This window comes from Rhea americana, unplaced genomic scaffold (genome assembly GCF_003343005.1).
Source record: "Rhea americana isolate MKP2758 unplaced genomic scaffold, rheAme1 scaffold_83, whole genome shotgun sequence".
NCBI lineage: Eukaryota > Metazoa > Chordata > Aves > Rheiformes > Rheidae > Rhea > Rhea americana.
Genome location: NW_028187012.1, coordinates 1,861,203 through 1,879,250, shown reverse-complemented (window position 1 = coordinate 1,879,250; position 18,048 = coordinate 1,861,203). Strand labels below are relative to the sequence as shown.

The 18,048-nt window shown below is 39.7% G+C and overlaps 1 protein-coding gene across 1 annotated transcript in view; it reads right to left on the bottom strand.

The window, feature by feature from the left end:
• Nucleotides 1–17,689, bottom strand: part of ADAMTS19 (ADAM metallopeptidase with thrombospondin type 1 motif 19) — a 146,214-nt gene extending 128,525 nt beyond the window's left edge. The window contains exons 1-2 of the mRNA XM_085323254.1: nt 17,637–17,689; nt 16,759–17,530 (exon numbers count right to left, since the gene is read on the bottom strand). Of these exons, the coding sequence (XP_085179380.1) occupies nt 16,759–17,530; nt 17,637–17,689 (825 nt within the window). The remainder of the gene's footprint in view (nt 1–16,758; nt 17,531–17,636) is intronic.
• Nucleotides 17,690–18,048: the final 359 nt, after the last annotated feature.

Below are 18,048 nucleotides of genomic sequence, written 5' to 3'. Positions count from 1 at the left end.
GGGAAAACACAGAACCACAGGCAAACACAGTATAAGACCATTAGAGGCAACATGATCTGTACCATTTGTTGCTAACATTTTATTTTTTTCTTCCAATACAAAGATACTCTTTTCCCCTCAATTTTCTAGGTTGAATTAGTTTTGTCCATTACTCTTTGATACTATTTCTTTTTCCTGTACAAAGTCTTCCTACTAGTTAGATATGWTGATGAAAATTAAGTTTCTCCTAAGAAATGTGCCAGCAGGTTCATTACAACATCATACATACACTTTAATATATTCTTAAAAAAAAAATTTAAGAGTACGTTTACTGAAATTAAACATGTTATTCTTTTCACAGACTTATTGCTTCAACAGCCCACTGTAAATGGACTTCACTGTACACTATTTTTTTGGCAGCTATTACCCAGAAGTATAGTTTAATTGCAGTTTGCTTTAATCAAATCAGTTGTGTCAAAACATTGGAAGAGTTGCGATGCATTAAAATCCAGAACTCATCCCAAACTCTTTTAAGTCTTACACTGAGAAGACACAGCACAATTAAAACATACATAAAAATTTCAAAATCACTAATGCACTATAACTCAAATTGCAAAATATTAAATGTTAAAAGAAGGCAACAAAGACAGTGGYATTGAGCGAAACCTTATAGCTCCTAAGATCACTCTCCTGGAACAACTATAGAAAATTTTATAAACAACTGCTACCCTACACAGACTGTCCCATGTAAAAGATGTGTACACTGTTCTTTCTCTCCATAGAGACATGCCTGAATCTGCTCCAATCTGAGGTAACTGAATTATCTTTAGTAACAACTCATTGAAAACTACTAACACAAGGTGATTCTAAGTGTCAAATGCTTCAAATAGAAATATAATAAACATGAGTTACAAGCTCCTCAGGCTAATGTGCCACTAAACATGCTATATAATCTATTTTTWTAAAAACTAGACAGCAATCAAACCAACTGTGTCTAACTGCAGACAACATACTCCTGACGTATCACATGAAGAGAACTTCTGTTACCTAAGGATTTGCACTGCAGATATTTCTGACCCTCAGATTATCCAACAAAAATTGTACTGAAGAGAAATGTCTATAGCCAGAACGTCACCTGTTAGCTAAATAAAAGCATGAGGAACAGGAATAGCCCACCACAGCCCTGATGGCTTTACTCAGGCCAGAGAAGCTTAACATGATGGAAGAACAGGTCTTGGGGATACTGACCACTCACAGGACCCTACAGTAGTGCCATGCAATACTGACTCTAAAATGTAACTACCAAAAAAAAAAAAAAAAAAAAAAAAAAAAAAAAAAAAAAAAAAAAAAAGTTTTCATGGTTTTTACAAAGAAAACTAATCGGTATACAGTCATTGTGAGAAACCACAGGAAATCCAGCAACACTGAATGTCCTGCCCCTGGGACAGACTCGCCCACTGCACCGGTGCGGGCTGGGGGCTGCCTGCTCGGGGAGCTGCTGCCTGGCAGTCCTGGGGGGCCAGGGAGACTGAGCAGGCAGCACMCAAGTGCGAAACAAAAGCCGGTACTGAAAAGTCTATGAAATCCTACTGGATAGTAAGATATACTCACAAAGAAAGAAAACTTGTTCAAATATATTTGTCCAAAGTATTAAAAAAAAATCAGCTATGCTGCAATCTTATGTAAATAACAGAACACTGCTTTATATATCATTTCTAAAAGATCTAACAGTTCTGTCTGTAGCTCCTCAGTTTAGGCAGAGTGATTCTTACAGCTCTGTTCTGGTGGAATTTGTTTTCTGCGGTAATAGCAGCTGATATATGCCATCGCCTGCATCAGCCTTGCCTCCTCGCACAGAGGTGACATGTTCTTGGCGACGACGCTGCACTGAGTTGATACTGTCCTGAGCTCTAAATTTCAGTCCAATTCTATTATTTACTTTTTGTCTGCCATTGTTTTCAGTTCTGAATCCTAATCTTGTTCTATCACTGACTTGCAATATAAATTTGGCCAAGAGATTTATGCTCACATATTCTTAGCTAGTATCCAATTTTTAGGAGTGTGAATGTACTTCAAGTTGAATACTAATGATCTGAGACATTTAAACTAGAGGTTCTGTTTTAAATTTTTGACCTAAATCTCAATTTAAAACCCAGGTTTCAATTGCAACATCTACAAAGCAACAACTGCAGCTATACACGCTATACACCTGCAACATATCTGACAAACATACGTACTCCAGATACTCTATTTTTTTCCTGTTAACATGTTACATGCATACAGTTACTGTGCAAGTAAAGATATTTTTATTAAATTGCAGCTACTCATATTCAAAATGCACTGAATGTATTTCCCCTTATCTTATTAATAGGTTATGTACCTATTAATCCGTCAAGTGTTTAGGACTAGCCCCTTTACAGAAAAGGGTAAAGGAGAGGAAAAAAAGAAAAAAAGAAAAGAGGAARAGAGAGAGGGAGAGAGAGGGACATTACTTAGTATAGGGACAGTCTGAACTTTGAGTACGCAATAGTTTCACACAAGGAATTCCATTTTCTTTCACATACACACACAGTTTCATGTTCACACAAGAAACATTTTCCATAGATATATCATTAAAACTATAAATTCAAAATTAGTACTACCTGAAGATTTATACCCAGAAACTGCAAACCAAAAAATGCAGACTTACCACAGGCATACGTTCTTATTTCTTTTCCTTATGCACCACTCTGGAAGCTCCCAGAGTCCAGAAAACCTATTACCCTTAGCACAAGTGACTTTATTTATTTTATAACTTTTTAAAATTTAATTAGCATTTCTAATCCAGTTTCTGCAAGTCCTTGTTGAAACAGGAGGTCAAATTTTACATTAGAAACAGGACAGTAAATTTAAAACCTATTTTTGAAACACATTGGTTAAAGAAACACTAAAAAAAAGTTGATGCTTAAACTAACTTGAATTCATAAAGCGGGCTGTATGCATTTTCTTTGAATAACTACATAAATTTATTAATATCACTAGGAATATATACAGTCGGCTATTGACAAACCAAGCTTCATCAGTGACATCAAACGCGCAAAATATCTATAAACGCACATAAAACACTCCACAGTTCATAAAGAAAACAAATAAATTTTCAAAACCAGCTGCCTAACACAATATAGATTTTATGGCAATCAGGATTATGTCACAAACCAAAACACTGCCTATACCACCAGCCCCCCACGTAATAAATTACTGGTGTGTGTCTTATCACTTCTCTCTTTGCTTCATAGCTCGTACCCTTTACGGGATGGTTGAACTGACCAATACAGTTAGACTCTGAAATTACTCTTACCTTGTAACTCGTTTTGCTTCTATTTCAGAGAAAACAGAATCTCTGAGGAAGGGTTAGAATGCTGTTTCTCTATATATTTCAATGGCATAAGCTGAATTAATAGTCTTTTTTTCCCCAAAAGCCTTGCCTAACATGAAGCATTTAGTTACACAGCTTATCCACCTGAACAATTACATTATTTTAAAAAGAATAACGACACAAAAAATGTTTTCTGCTGCTTTCAAATCATTGCTTTTATGCCAATTACAATCAAGCTCTGATATTACGGTAAGAGTAACCACATTATAGTTAAGATCAGAAAAGGCTTTCTCCAGAGTTAGAAGGGAAGACAAATGAGATTATGGTATGGAAAAGTCATTTTATGAATGCAATCTATCAAACTGCTGCGGTAACCCTCGAAACCCAACATCTGTTCTGGTCAATATATGCTTAATAAAGCAAGATACAGTATATCACCCTCTCTGCCTGAACTCTAAACGGATCCAGGTCTGATTTCATAACAATTTACATCAATAGTACTGCTGTGATACTATTTATAACATTATGTTATAGATCAAGATTCTGCTTTTACATTGCATAGAAAAATACACTGCCTACATCTTTGCATTACAAAATTAACTGACAAAAAAATGTATCAATAAACGGAGCTGGAGCTGTAGTAGAGAGGACAATCTAAAACGCGATGCCTGTGCAAAAGTCATGAACTGGCCACCCAGCTTATTCCTATGTACATATTTCACTTACATGAGAAAGAAATACTTCTAGGCAGAAAACAATTTAACTAAACAAGAATTTACTACTCTAAGAGAATATAGAAACTTTTAAGTACTGCCGAGTATAAATGCTTAAATACAATCAGGACATTTTAAGAAAAGAGGTTCTTTATTGGTCTTCCAGCATTTTGGCCTTCAGGTTTCATATTTTTAAGTTTTTTAAGCCGCCTTTATTCAGGCTAGAGAATTACTTTTTTATTTTTATGAGTTCCCATTTTCATACAGTCCCACAATTCGAAAAGCTGGAAGAGACAGTAATAGTGTGGCGGCTCAGCAATTCACTCCTTCACTTTGGTTCATCAAGAACACAGCAATCGGCAATGATCATGGTTCATGCAGTGAACCTATCCTAGCGTAATCGGCAATACTGCTCAACTGCAATATCCCACAGCTCTGAACTCTGACCAGCACATCAGGATGTGTTTCAAAAACCTGTTTGTGACTCACCAATAAAGATGCTTCTTGCCTGTTTGCTGAAATGTTCTCGAAAGCCTTCTTTTATTTTGCTTCAAAAAATATGTTGGAACAATGTGCTCAACCAACCACAGATGACTAATACAGAGCAATAAAATAAAACACAAGCAAACTGAAAACCAAAACGTAACCTATACTTGAACAAGCAGGATGTAGCCCTTTATTTGCAAAAGTTCAAAGCTGAATGGACATAAAAATCCAGCTTTTAAAAGTCACCTAAATTGCAAATTTTGTCTGCTATGCTATCAAAACCGAGTGACATGTGATGCTGAAAATCATTTGATTTTGCTCATCAGGTACACACTATAACACTAAATGTAACACTGCCACTGATTTACCCCTTTCCTTTCAGTTTGCACAGCCCCAACCGCAACCTCTTCTCTAGAATAAATACAACRGCTTCCCTAAATTAAGCCAGGATTTTTCAAACTTCATTCCATASAAGTTAAGTTGAGAATTCTTTAGAATGAATTGGCTTGATAAAATTCCAGGTCGCTTATTTTACAATGACATTTCAGTAATTATTAATATTGAATAAGAAAGAATACAGTCCCTTTGCATAGCTAAACRTGACTAGTCCTAGAAAGAGTATTACCTATGGAAAACTATCATCTTTGGAAAAAATCCTCGCAATTAAAGACTCTGGGTTTGTGAAGATGTGTTTCTTTGGAGTGATTTACCCTAGCATGAATAACTTCAGCACTTCTTGTGGTAAGACTAATAAGCACACTTCTGGAGTACGAAGCAAACTGTTGTACCTTTGCTAACGAAACGATATTGACCACATTTCTTCAGCGCATGCCTGGATTTAATCCCACCGGGTACTGCAGTGCTACTGTGAGCAAGCAGAAACGCAACAGCATACAAAGGACGAGCACCAAACATTCAACGTTGAGCCCTGCGCAGGAGGTTTAGATGGGAGATACAAGCCACCGTGCATCTAACCTTACATTAGATACAACACGCAGCTCACTACCAGAAAGACCAACGCAGGGGATCCATGCTGGAACTGCTTCACTGGTGCAACCCCCCCCCAGGAGTGCCTACCAATGAACCACCGCTGTTCAAACCCACACGCTTTCATTGCGGCCACAGAGGGATGTGGCACAACTCCAAAACCTGCCCGTGAYTGCCCACAGAGAAATTTAATCTCTGCTAATCCTTACTGAAATATCTATCCACCACTCCATTATTTTGGCTTACTTCTGAGAGAGGGGCTGAACCGCATCCAAACACTACTTAATTCAAGGCAACACTCTCTGCGAAACACGGTTTTTGTTCAAATCCACAACCTGCCACAACTACTAACCATGGAAAACAGTAAATCAAGGAAGAAAAATAAATTTTATTTATGAGCACAGAACTATAGCTCGACAAATCAATTTACTCAAATCTACAAAATCAAGTTATGCTTAGGCGTTTCATATTTTGAACTAGAGCTACATGAATCCAGAACCAGAAGTTTTAGAGAAATAAATAAGGCTCTCACAATTAAGGATGATTTCAAGTCTACATTACTTACTAAACGTAAAAATACATAAAAGTAATATACTAGTAGGACTCCACTCCCCACCCAAACCCACAACAAAAACTTTCTCTGAAGTTTGCATAGTTGGTTGCTTTAAATTTCTGAGTCTAAACTCTCCTTCCCCTTTTTTGGGGGGAGGGGAAAGTAACGAAATTTACCTTTTATTACATTTATAAACTACAATTTTGGTACCTTCATGAAGGAGGCAACACTGCTTAAGGATTTTTCAAGAATTATTATTTATTTTAGTTAGAAGAAGAAAAGACATCATAAAAAGGCCCTCATCTTTTTTTTTTTTTTTTTTAAGCTAGAGAGCTCATCTTATTTTCACATGTATACGGTTTCCCTAATTTCACATGAAAATGAGAAATGATGAGCAGAATGGAGTTTTGTTACCTAGAAAGACCAGCATACTAAACCAAGTAGCATCCATCTGACTGGTCACTTTGAAACAGACTTGCCTATACGAAACCGAAGCAGAAGATTTATCAGATGGTACAACGAGGTACTAGAAGCAAGGAATGCAGGGACACACCAGCATTCAAGAGCTCCTTGTTATTATGCTTGTGTAAGTACCTTACTATAGGATGAACCAAATGATCAGGCGGAAAGAAGGAAACATGTCAGGACTATGAAGCAGAAACAGAAAAGCAGTGTTATACGCAGAATCGTATCCACTTTAACTTACAGCTCCTCTTCCACCTTTAATCCCCTTGCTCCCCTCATACGCTACTTAATAAATATTTGGGGTAAGGTCCATTTATGTCACAGAGTGACAAAACAGATTGGGAATCTGTGCGTAAAATCACTTCGGCAACTTTACGCCCCCAACTTACAGCAGGCCTGCAAGTTCTCAGAAGATTTTAAAAACAGCCTATGTAAAGTTAGAAGAGTTTCTTGCGGAGCTTACAGCAGAAGCAAAAGATCCAAGCAGATTCCTGCATAGAGTGGACTTTTTTAAAGAGTAAAATTAAATGGGATTACAGTTAAAGTCAGGCCTGAGTGTGTCTGTACCAGCCTCACTTTATGTCCTCTGCACACGCAGAGGGCGAGAACCCTTCCTTCACCCACAGAAGCGTCTCCAGAAAACAGGCGTTCGGCTTGCCCTGGCCCTCCTTGTCTTCAGAAGAAAAACCAAGCACTTCAGGCAGGGAGCCCGCAACCAGAGCTACACCTGATCGTCAGCCCAATCGGGCCTCGCTCCGACAAAAAGGGCGCCGGGAAGGCTCAGCAGATCTGCAGCACAGTTTAACCTCCGTACAAAAGAGAGCCCTCGCCCCAGGCAGCATCCCCTCAAGCCCCCCAGGACTTAACAGGATATTTACTTAGTACCGAATCATAAAAAGTTGTCCCCTGCTGAATTAAAAACATCACATGCAGAAGTACCTGTATTTTCCTTAATRCACAGCTATCTAAATAAGCTTGACCTGACTTGACCCACTTAAACTTGTGACATCCACTGAGAACTTAAGGTAGCCCAGTCGAGATCATAAAACAAGCATAGGCAATTGTTGGAGGATAATCACATAGAAACTAAATCACTTCACAAGTCAGTTTTGGGCACATTTCTACATTTTTGGATGTAAAACTCATTCAGAAAATAATTCTGACTGAAGTGCTGGTAGACCCAAGAAAAACATTCACAGCACAGGCATCCAAAAAATTTTTACTTCGATTCACTTACGTGCAGATACATGTATTAGTACATGTATTAACTAAAGTCATGATACTGATTTATAATTCTAAAAACACGGTTTCACAAGTGACACTAGAAATATTCTTACTTGTTTTTCTTCCGAACAAACAGTACTTTTTTGTTTAATGACGCTATCAGTAGAGGCAGTAGAAACAACCAAAAAGACCAGATTGTCCAAGCAATGACAGGTTAACAACAAAAGGTTAACTGTTAATGCAACACAGATGTACATCTGATTTTAAATCTAATATAGGTACTTTGTGCTATTAGTTTATAAAAGTTTGACTAACTACTGCCTGGATATGCAATATAACACATACACACACATGCTCAGCCTGTTCCATGCCATTTCTGTTACCTAGCAGCTTCTGCTTAACCAAGAGCAAAGAATCAATGCTCACACACCATGTTCTTAAGTCATCAGTAAGAGACTTGAAAAAACCAAGAACAGGCACACATCCTGCAGATGAAAAAAAAATCTCCAAATATCTCTTCCTTCCCAATAACCCAAGCGGCTTTGACTGATCCCTTTCTGCCCAAGCAGCTATCTCATTCCCTTAGCAAAGATGCATGTGCATCATTCCCACACCAGCTCTACACAACCATCATGTTTCCCAGACTCCTTCTACAATATCTTCAGCTACTGCAACCCCCCACAAGGACTCTCTCACTCCAAAAGCCAGTTTCCCCCATTCTTCCCAGGTTCCCTACTTCTCGTGGTATTAAATCTTAGAAATCATGAATGTGCCTTTTCTCCCCCCCCAACAATCTATCATTAACCATCAAACTGAGTCTTCATTCTTGTCAATCCAAAGGAAAAAAAAAGTGCTTTTTGAAACAAAGTTACAGGCGTTGCACCTTATAAAACATTTGTTAAAATTAAAATTCCCTGACTTGCTTGCTACAGACCATACTATCTGCACATATAATAAAACGTGGACTAAAGTCAATGAAGCAAGATTTGCAGAAAGTAGCTCCTAAATATGCTAACAAATTTCACTAATATGAACAGCTATACTTGGGCAAGCTCAGCACTCAATCTTTTATTTTTAAAGCAGATACCTTCAAATTACGCAAGTCAAAACTTTACTAAGTGAATTAATGGACTTACCTTCTTTTTCTGATTTAACATCTCACTTCTATACCTCACAAAAGAACATTCAGCATTTTATATTTATTAACTGAGAGAGTTTTTTTAATAAAGCCACTCTGGAGATAGCATATTTCTAATCAYGCTCTCTTAGCTTGAAAATTCATTAGAAAGGACGTATTTATTTTGAAATAAAGCACTTTAGGAGAACAGCAGGCTATTATAAGCAGGCCTGGAATCACAAATCAAACCTGTGTCAGAACGGAGTGATTACATGATTACAGGGAGCTCTGAAAGGAGAAAGGAATCATTACCACATGGTCTGAGGCATCTCGGCCCACTGTTTCACATACCATGCCACAGTGTTTAATATTGAAGGAAACAGAGATCATTATAGTTCAAATATAGGTTTGGCCTAAATCAAAACTGATTTTCTAAACTTTGCTGCTTTACATTAACTATGCTGTTCCTGCATTTAAAAAGATTTAGTCTCATTGTCAATTCACAAGAGTTTTTAGATAGACAAAACAAAACACAAATCCAGCCAAATGCTGTGTACCTACCAGGGAAGAAAAGAGAAGCAAAAAGGTCTTAGTCCTCTATCTTGACATAGATATTTGGTGTTTTGGGGTTGTTAAATATATTAATCAAAGATTCAAAGCGATTACTAGTCCTCATTTTATCAAAAAATAGAAGTCAACCACATTTAGAGGTAAGAAATTAATGGTTTGGGTTTTAATTTACTTGCTGTTCAGGAAGGATAAAGTGACCTTTGTTCATAAACAGTGCTTTGATTTGTAAATAGTGTCTTGCTTGTACATGTATGCTGGTTATTCCAGCTGGTCATATTCACTATCTTCATTTTAATTTTCTCTGGCTTCTCTATTGTGTTTTCAGTTGTGCTTCACTAGATGTCTGAGGTAGGACTATAATTAAGAGATTCTAATATATAACAGAGAGATCAATGAACATAACAGAGATGCCTCTGCTGGAGGAGGACGGGTCTGTGTCTCAGCATGCCAAAGCAAACTCACATAAACAGTTTATTTAACTACAAGTTGGAGACAAGACTTCCTAGAAGCCTGACTACTCTTCTCCTCCCATGTTTCCCATGTAATCTACAACTGATAACTCCACAAGGAACAAATCTGACTAGATTTCAATGGGCACACTAGATTTTCTTCCAGGAGCACCTCCACACTTCATTTGTTCTTCTATTTTATGCGGAGGTGGGAAGCCCCGACTTTGGTCCAACATTTTATTTTCCCAGGGGTGCTTCTGGTTTTCTACAAGGAAACCCATTTCCATAACAGGTAAGGCTGCTTTCTGCTCAGGACTGACATTTCCATTCATATCCTGCCTACTTCATCTTTTTTCTGCTGTTGACAAGCTTGATATTGCCTGTTTAAATATATTTAAAACAAAAATAAAGAGATAGCTTTAAGTCAATAAAGCAAAGCCCTGTGAATCTGTGACTTCTCTGTAAGGGATACGCACCGAGTATCCTTATTCACATCTTTATTTCTGCTCCTCCCAGGAACGTTCTATGTCTTTGCCAACTTACACTGCAACAGTAGGCAAATTGCAAATAAGACTTTAGCTTTTTAAACAGGCAAGCCTCCAAAAATTCCTCTGATTTTCCAAGATCCCTCTCTCTCGAGTTAGATCTTGTATTTAACAAGAGGAGATCAGAACAAATTTTTGTTCTTTGTCATCCCTCTTCATTAAAGATCCCAAGAAGCTGGACTTCTAGAAGGAAGTAAAGTGTACCTCATTTCATCCTGCCAAACTTAAGGGCAATCCCAATGAATGCTATAATCCCTCTTGTGCAGTACTAAACTTTTGCCCATATGTATCAAATGGACCACAAATACTGCTATCCACCTTCTTTATTCCCCTTCTCTCGAAAGTTTTTGGCAATCTCTATGCTCTAGTGCTTATCCTTAGCACAAAAGAAGCTGTAATTGCATCCAATTCTTTCGGAAAAGCATCTGGCTCAGAAGTTTAGTGTGCAACTCAATACTGATGTAAGCGCAACATCACCAAAGTGGGGAGGGAGGGGTACTATTTTCTCTTGACAAGAAGACAGGCTTGGTATTTAACCCATTTGAAGCTTGTCTAATGGTACAATGAATGCTCTGGCTCTGGCGATCTGCTCTAAGACCTCCTCACATGCCCAAACACGCAGGCATTTACCTTGCCTGTACACAGCACAGCAAACATCAAGTTTACTACCCGCCCCCAAGCCAAACGATCTACACGTTCCCCATAGGTCTGATCCTGCAACAAGAAAGGAGTCGCAGCTGCTAAGCATTGCGCCGCCGCTGAAGGAAGCTGCACGGCCCAAAGGGAAAAGCTCCGTGCAGCTGTCTGAAACTCCCAGGAGACTGGCCACCGCTGCCGGACGCCACTGCCGTGGCAGGAAGCGCTAAGCAGTAACTAAGAGCTCTGCAGACTGGGAATCCTCCCGTACGAAAATGCTGAAACACCGTGGCTAACATCCTTCTCTAGCAGAGCTGCCAGAACAGAAATTGAGCCTGCAAAATAGCTGAATTACATCCTCCAAAGTGAGGCTGTGCAGAATTTTAGAGATGCAGAAATCCGTTCTTTTTATTATTGTTGTTTTATTACAATTTCATTCCGCTCGTTCCGAGACAATCTGCAAAGTCCAACTACCATCGCTGGGTAGGCACCAGATAGTACATCCCAGTTTTGTAGAATTTGTATTACGTGCCCAAAATTTAAAAGCCTCGTGTGAATATCTTACAAAATCCAAAATATTTTAGATGTATCATGTGCCATTGCCGTACTACTAGCTATTATCACTGATCTTCAAAACACAGTTTGTGCTAAAAGTAAAAATTTTGATAAGTAGTCCTGTAAAGGTATCTTATTATTTTTTTAAAACTTAAAGTAGCATGCAGGCATTCCACAAGCTAAAGAAGGCACATAATTTTTTCACATCCTAATTTATTTCATTTTTACAGTGCTATATTATTTAAAGTAGGGTTTTTGCCATCAAAAGTGATTGTTAAAATGTTAACATACACCCAAAGAGATCTAGCACTTTTCTTCACAACATCACTCATTCTTTTGCTGATGCTGGCAGCATTCCTTTGGATAATAACCTTTAAATATATGTAAAACAACCAGAATAAATTTGTGACCAGCTATCCATAACCTACTGATCAGGTTTTGAAATACCTTGTTGTAAAAGGCAAATGAGGGCTAAAAAAAAAGGCCTGAGAAGCACCCTTCACTTCTTGAGAAAGGGCTGTTACTTGGATTGRGTGGAAGATGTGTTATGGCTTGCTCCTGCTCAAGTTGCTGGGRAAATGCACGTTCATTCTCCTTGTAAACAGTTTGGCCTGTAATCTGCAAAAGGGATTTAAAGAACCATTAAAAAATGCTTTGTGCCTACTGCATTCTTAAGATCCAGTGAACATACCGAACCACACAGACTAATTTTAAAGGTTCTCTCCAATAAATTAACCCAATCAGTAATGCTGTTAGTTTAGATAGATCTCTGTGCATGTTCTGTTGAGCACTGCAGTGAACAGCACTGCTGCATGGACAATTGGCTTTATTCTCCTACTCCTCCTCAATGCGTATGTTTGCTCCCACTGGCATCTCCTAACAGACTAAACATACCCCATTGCTTTGAGTATAAAAAGACATTTAAACTCTTTCTCTGTCTAACGGTTTCCTATTTATTGTAGATAGCTTCATTTAAAAAAAAAATACTTTAGGAAAGTCCCTGCCCAAAACCATTTAATCCTAGAGTACTACCTAAGCAATTTTGGCCTGAGAAAAATGGACATTAAGTGTTTCTCTTCCAAAAAGGAAAGGCGCAGGAGATAAAGCACACGCATGCCCTGCTTACAGATGTTTTCTGGGAAATGTAGTGAGACTACTTACACTTCCCTTCTAGTGGCAGCGAGGATAAAGAACCAGTAGACACGTTTCAGTTCTAAGTTCACAAAAAGTTTCTACTACAACATGCTGTAAAAGGATCACCAATTGTACCTTGATTTATATTGCCAATTACAAACAAAACTGTTCAAGAATGTTTGACATCTTTTTTTTCTTATTTCAAATATTATGGCAAAAAACAAGCAAGCAGTAGAAATAACCATTTAAATAACTAACAGTCTGGCTCCCCAATTCATCACTTTCAAAAGAGCAGTCTCACTGGCATCAACAGGACTGCTTGCATCCTGGTATTTGGCTAACGATGTACAACTAGGCAGTCAGCATACAAATGGAGCATTCTTGGAAATCTCTCCTTATTAATCTTCCTTTAACGTAAGTGCAGAATCCTAAACTGTACTCAGAGTAAACCCCGTTGAACTACAAAAGGATCTGAAAACCACTAGTGTTTCACAAAAGAGCTGGAACAGGCTCTCACCGTTGCACATGTGAGCTCTGAGATTACATCAAGGTCATGGCAATGGAGTTTTTACCCCTGTGTATCTCAGGTCTTTAATTTAATTAGAAATTATCCTTTGAGTTATGCTGCCTTCATTTGTCAAGACAGGTTGCAAAATGAAGCCAGTACTGACTTCTGATCAGAAGTATCAAGAAGTACAGCTGTCATTTTTCATTCGTATATTCATATGAGTAACGTGATATATTATCATCTCAACTGTTATTACTCCTCTACTACTGGCTCTTGATGGAAAATTCAAGGAAAAAAAAACATCTGTGAAGCTCTCAAGAACTCTGAAATAAGAAATACAGGGAAGCTTTAACATTATGCTAAGAAATATGACTGTACCTTCCACACTTCATCCAATTGCAACCAGATGAACTTTTCAAAAGGCACCTAAACCCAGTATCAAGGGGAGAAGGTGCATAACACCTTAAGAATATTCCTCTTTCTGCTTATGGAAGGAGCAGTTAGATTTCTACATAGACATCATTTAAATTTCCTAATGTCACTGGCATATCTGTTCTCTCCGTGCCCTACACACCGTAAGCCACTTGAACACCACGGTAATTTTATGAGAGGCATTTTCTTTCATTTTTATTGAAGATCCTGCATCATTTCACAAAACTAGGTGTACAGCAAGACTTCCCCTYAGCCACATGCTCCTTCACATCTATATTGCTATGCATGACCCCTTCTGCACACAACGACAAAATCTTTCCCGCAGGCCTTCACACGCCTCTATCCTTCCTCCTGGGTAACAAAACCACTGTTGTCTGTAGGGCTACAGTTAYTCTCCTTAGTGAATAAAGAGATTCCCTAAAAGGCTACTATCTAAAGAGCAGAATGAATGGTGGAAGTTTGTTGCCACAGGGAGACACTGTTTTTTCCACTGAAAAGAAAAATTGATGGGTGGAATGTAAGCAGCACGTTAAATGACTTATTCCCCATCTATTTGCCTTCACAAAGTGTATGCAGTCTAGCGATCTTAACTCAAAGTCTGCAAGGCTTTGAAAAGACAGTGTATCTTAGACATTCATGCTACGTTTTAAAATTTCTTTGTATTTAAATTGAAAAAAATGTAATTCAAGTAACTACAATAAAATATACGGAGGGTCAAGTTTCAATGGATTTTTACATCTTAAARCAGAAAAGGGAGTTTGAAATATTGCTTTACTCTTTTTGCAGGGAAAGACCTAGAGGAAGCAGGATGGAATATGCAATGTATGTATGATGTTTTTTCAAGACTCTTGGAAAAAGAGCAACTTACATATGTAACAGAGCCCAAGCAACTGAATAAAGAATGACAAATAACTTAAGGTTGCTTATGACAACTCTGACATAACAGCACTGTGCAAATTTTTTAACTACATACTTGATACAGCACCATGCTCAGGAAGAACAGCTTTTTAACTGTTTTACTGCAAACAAGACTATGCAGTCAAGGATCACGACAATGCCGTCAACAACAGCAACAGTTTCAAATTTTATCAGAGACATGTAAAATAGAACTTCTATTTCAGCTGCAGCTATCTGAACGGCAAACACGATCAGGGCACGTGCATGCTCCGACTGTGGGCAGCCTGAGAGTAAACTCATACTCCTAGGAAAACTTTGACTGAYCCAAAAATTACTACTGGGGCTCCCAAAGACCTGGGATCTATTTAARTGATGAATGTCAGCTTATAAATCAAGTCAAAGAAATTACAGATAAACAGCGACGCACATCATTTTTCAGCAGGTATTTGTTATAATTATCTCTTACTACTAGTAACTTTCTTTGCAAAGATTTTCTCCGTCATAATTTTACCCATATGCAACATAGAAGGAAGTAAAATTCTAACAAGAACGGGGAGTATAAATGTCAAATGCTTTTCCAGAACATAAAAAGCCTCTACCTGATTGCTTTCAGACCACCTTCGGTTGACTTTCAGTATTTTTCTCCACAATTARCTCTGCTACCATGCTTTGGAAAATCTGACAAAACGTCAATAATTAGATGCCAACCACCTAAGAGCTGTGTGAAACTTGGCGTTTCACTTTGCAAGAGTGCAGGCAAATATTTTATTTGGTGTCAATCCACATACGTTCCCTCTCCACCAGTTTCAGATTGAGTTTTGACTTTTGAATGAGCCCAAACAGGCAAATGAATAGGCAGACAAAATTTCCACGTTTTACCTGGTTTCACTTCATGACCACGCAAATAAAAAACAGGCAGGCATATCTTCGTGAATCAACAATGGATCGAGTTAGATGTTCAAATTTATGGAAGAAATACAAGACAGCATCTGTCATGTGATTGAGGCAATTTATATCCATCTAGTCACAAAAAAACTGAGGGTTGTGACAATGTTAACTCTCCCTAGCACCATTACCATTTCTGTTCTACGTTCTATAAAGTGCTGCAGGCATGTGCACTTATAATGCTATATAAAGGCTCAAAATGAGAATTATAATTATTTTTTTGTTTTAAATCCTGCCAGGATTTTACATCATTCCAGCTGTCTTCTACTCTTTCCATCTACCCTCAAATATCTTCGGATTGCAGTTCACTGGAGCACCACTGCCGTTGTCAGTGCGCCCAATTCCAATATTTAGCTGATTAAAAGCAGGGRTAATCTAACAGATTGCTAACTACAGCAGGTGAAGTTTGTTTTACATAAGGAGCTAAAGTCAAATGCCACTGAAGCAAAAACCATCAGAAAGGTCTGACTATATCAGCATTCCCACAGAGAACATATTTGCTGTGTACTCTAGAATGGGAAAGAAAGGAAAGAAGATTATGGGGTCCCAAATACTGTAGGTACCACATATGAGGAGAGGTTCTGGGGTAGAGAAGAAAGACAAAGGGATGAGAGGGATGAAAGAAAATGAGGAAGAAAGATGAGATGTAAAATACTGGCAGAAGTAGAAAACATAGAAGAGGCTGAAATCTGYGATGCAGAAGATAAGATGGAGGATGCAAATGAGGAGAATAACAACTTGAATATGGAATGAGAATGAAGAATAAAAGGATTTCAGGTGGATTGGAAAAGAGATGTTGATACTAGAAAAGGAAGATGAATGAACATGGGGGTAATTTTAGGAACACACTGAGGACCAAGATAAAATTAGGGATGGSGATGAGAAAAGTTGAAGGAAAAACAGCGTAAGTATGAAAAGGAGATCAGAAAAGGGGAGGTATGAGACAGAGATGAAAGTGTATTTGGAAACAGGACAAAAAATAMCAAAACTTTACAAGCTAACACTGAAGTAGGACTTGAGAAAGATTATGAATACGACAACAAAGCATGAAGGGCAAAGTGGTTACAGACAGGGAGAAGTAAACAGTAGGGCTGAAGAAGACATGGAAGTAAGAAGACAGCAGAAGATGGATGGGAATGGAAAGTGGCAGAAAAGATGACACTGGGATGGAGACCTAGGTGCTCCCCATGCAYGCAAGATCGCCTTACCAATCCACCACAGGTACTGAAGGAGGCGAAGGAGCCTGGGTGGCGGAGAACAGCACCACTATAGTAACAAGCTCTCTCAGGCTGAGGCTGCGCAGCACCGGGTGGGCTTTTCCCTTCACCCCTGAGCCGCTCCTCCACGGCAAAGCCAGGCGCCAGGAAGCGGCTGTCCCTCTTGAGCAGCAGGTAGAGCTCCCGGGCAAAAGCGGGGATCCTCAGCAGCACCTCCTCTCCATTTTCGGATGGAGGTGGTGGCGGAGGGGAAGGCGGTGGTGGCAGCTGCGAGGCGGCACCAGACCCCTGGGGCAGGGGAGACCAGTGGTAGAACTCCTGCGACTCGTACTCATCCTCTGCGTCCTCCTCCTCTGCTGCCTCCCCCACTGCCTGCACCTGCCCCTCCACCGAGGAGGACACGGAGCGCACTTCCCGGGAACTGCCTGCCACCGGGCTAGGGGTGATGGGGGCGCTGGGGGCACTGCTCCGGTTCCCACAGCTGGGGTCGGCACTGCAGCTGCCTCCACTGCCACTGCCACCAGCCGGCTCCTGCTGGCCCCGGCTCCACAGCGCAGGGAAGACGATCTCCCACTCCTCAGAGTCTTCGGAAGCATGGAGACCTGCAGGAAGACCAGCAGAGGTTTTAAACAAGCTGGGCAACCCATAGTGCTCAKGGCGTGCCAGAAACCTACACCTGCCATGACACACTCTTTCCAGCTCCCACTCCACCAAGCCCACCACCCAAAACTCAACCAGCCTCCACTTGGCCCTTCCAGCCTGTCTTTGYATACAGGAGATTGGCCAGCCACTAGGTGTCTCAGTGTCTGCTCAGGAATCTGAGGCACACCACGGTCCTGGAAAGCACAGAGACAGAGCTGGTGCTCAACCTGGGTAGCTGGAGTGCTTGTGCCAGCCGCTGGAGGTGGCTCTTCATGACCATCTACTCRTCTTCGTGACCATCACCTCCATGCAATGAGGTCTGCACACACCTTTCTCCGTTTAGACAAAAAAAAAGTGGCAACCTTTCCATTAGGTCCAAATATACCTATATTTTAGCAGGGGAAATCTGAACAAAACAAAAAGATGCCAATTTCAACCTTGTTCCCAGCTTACTCAGTAGGACCCACTACGATTTCAGCAGACGGTGGCCACACGTGCCCGCACGCCACAGCCATACATTGCCACGTGCGTGTGCCCACAGCACACGCATGCACACGCCCTACCACCACCACCACCACCACCACGCCGAGTTACAGTGAGTAGAGGCTGAGCTGCATACACCTTACCACGACTTAACAG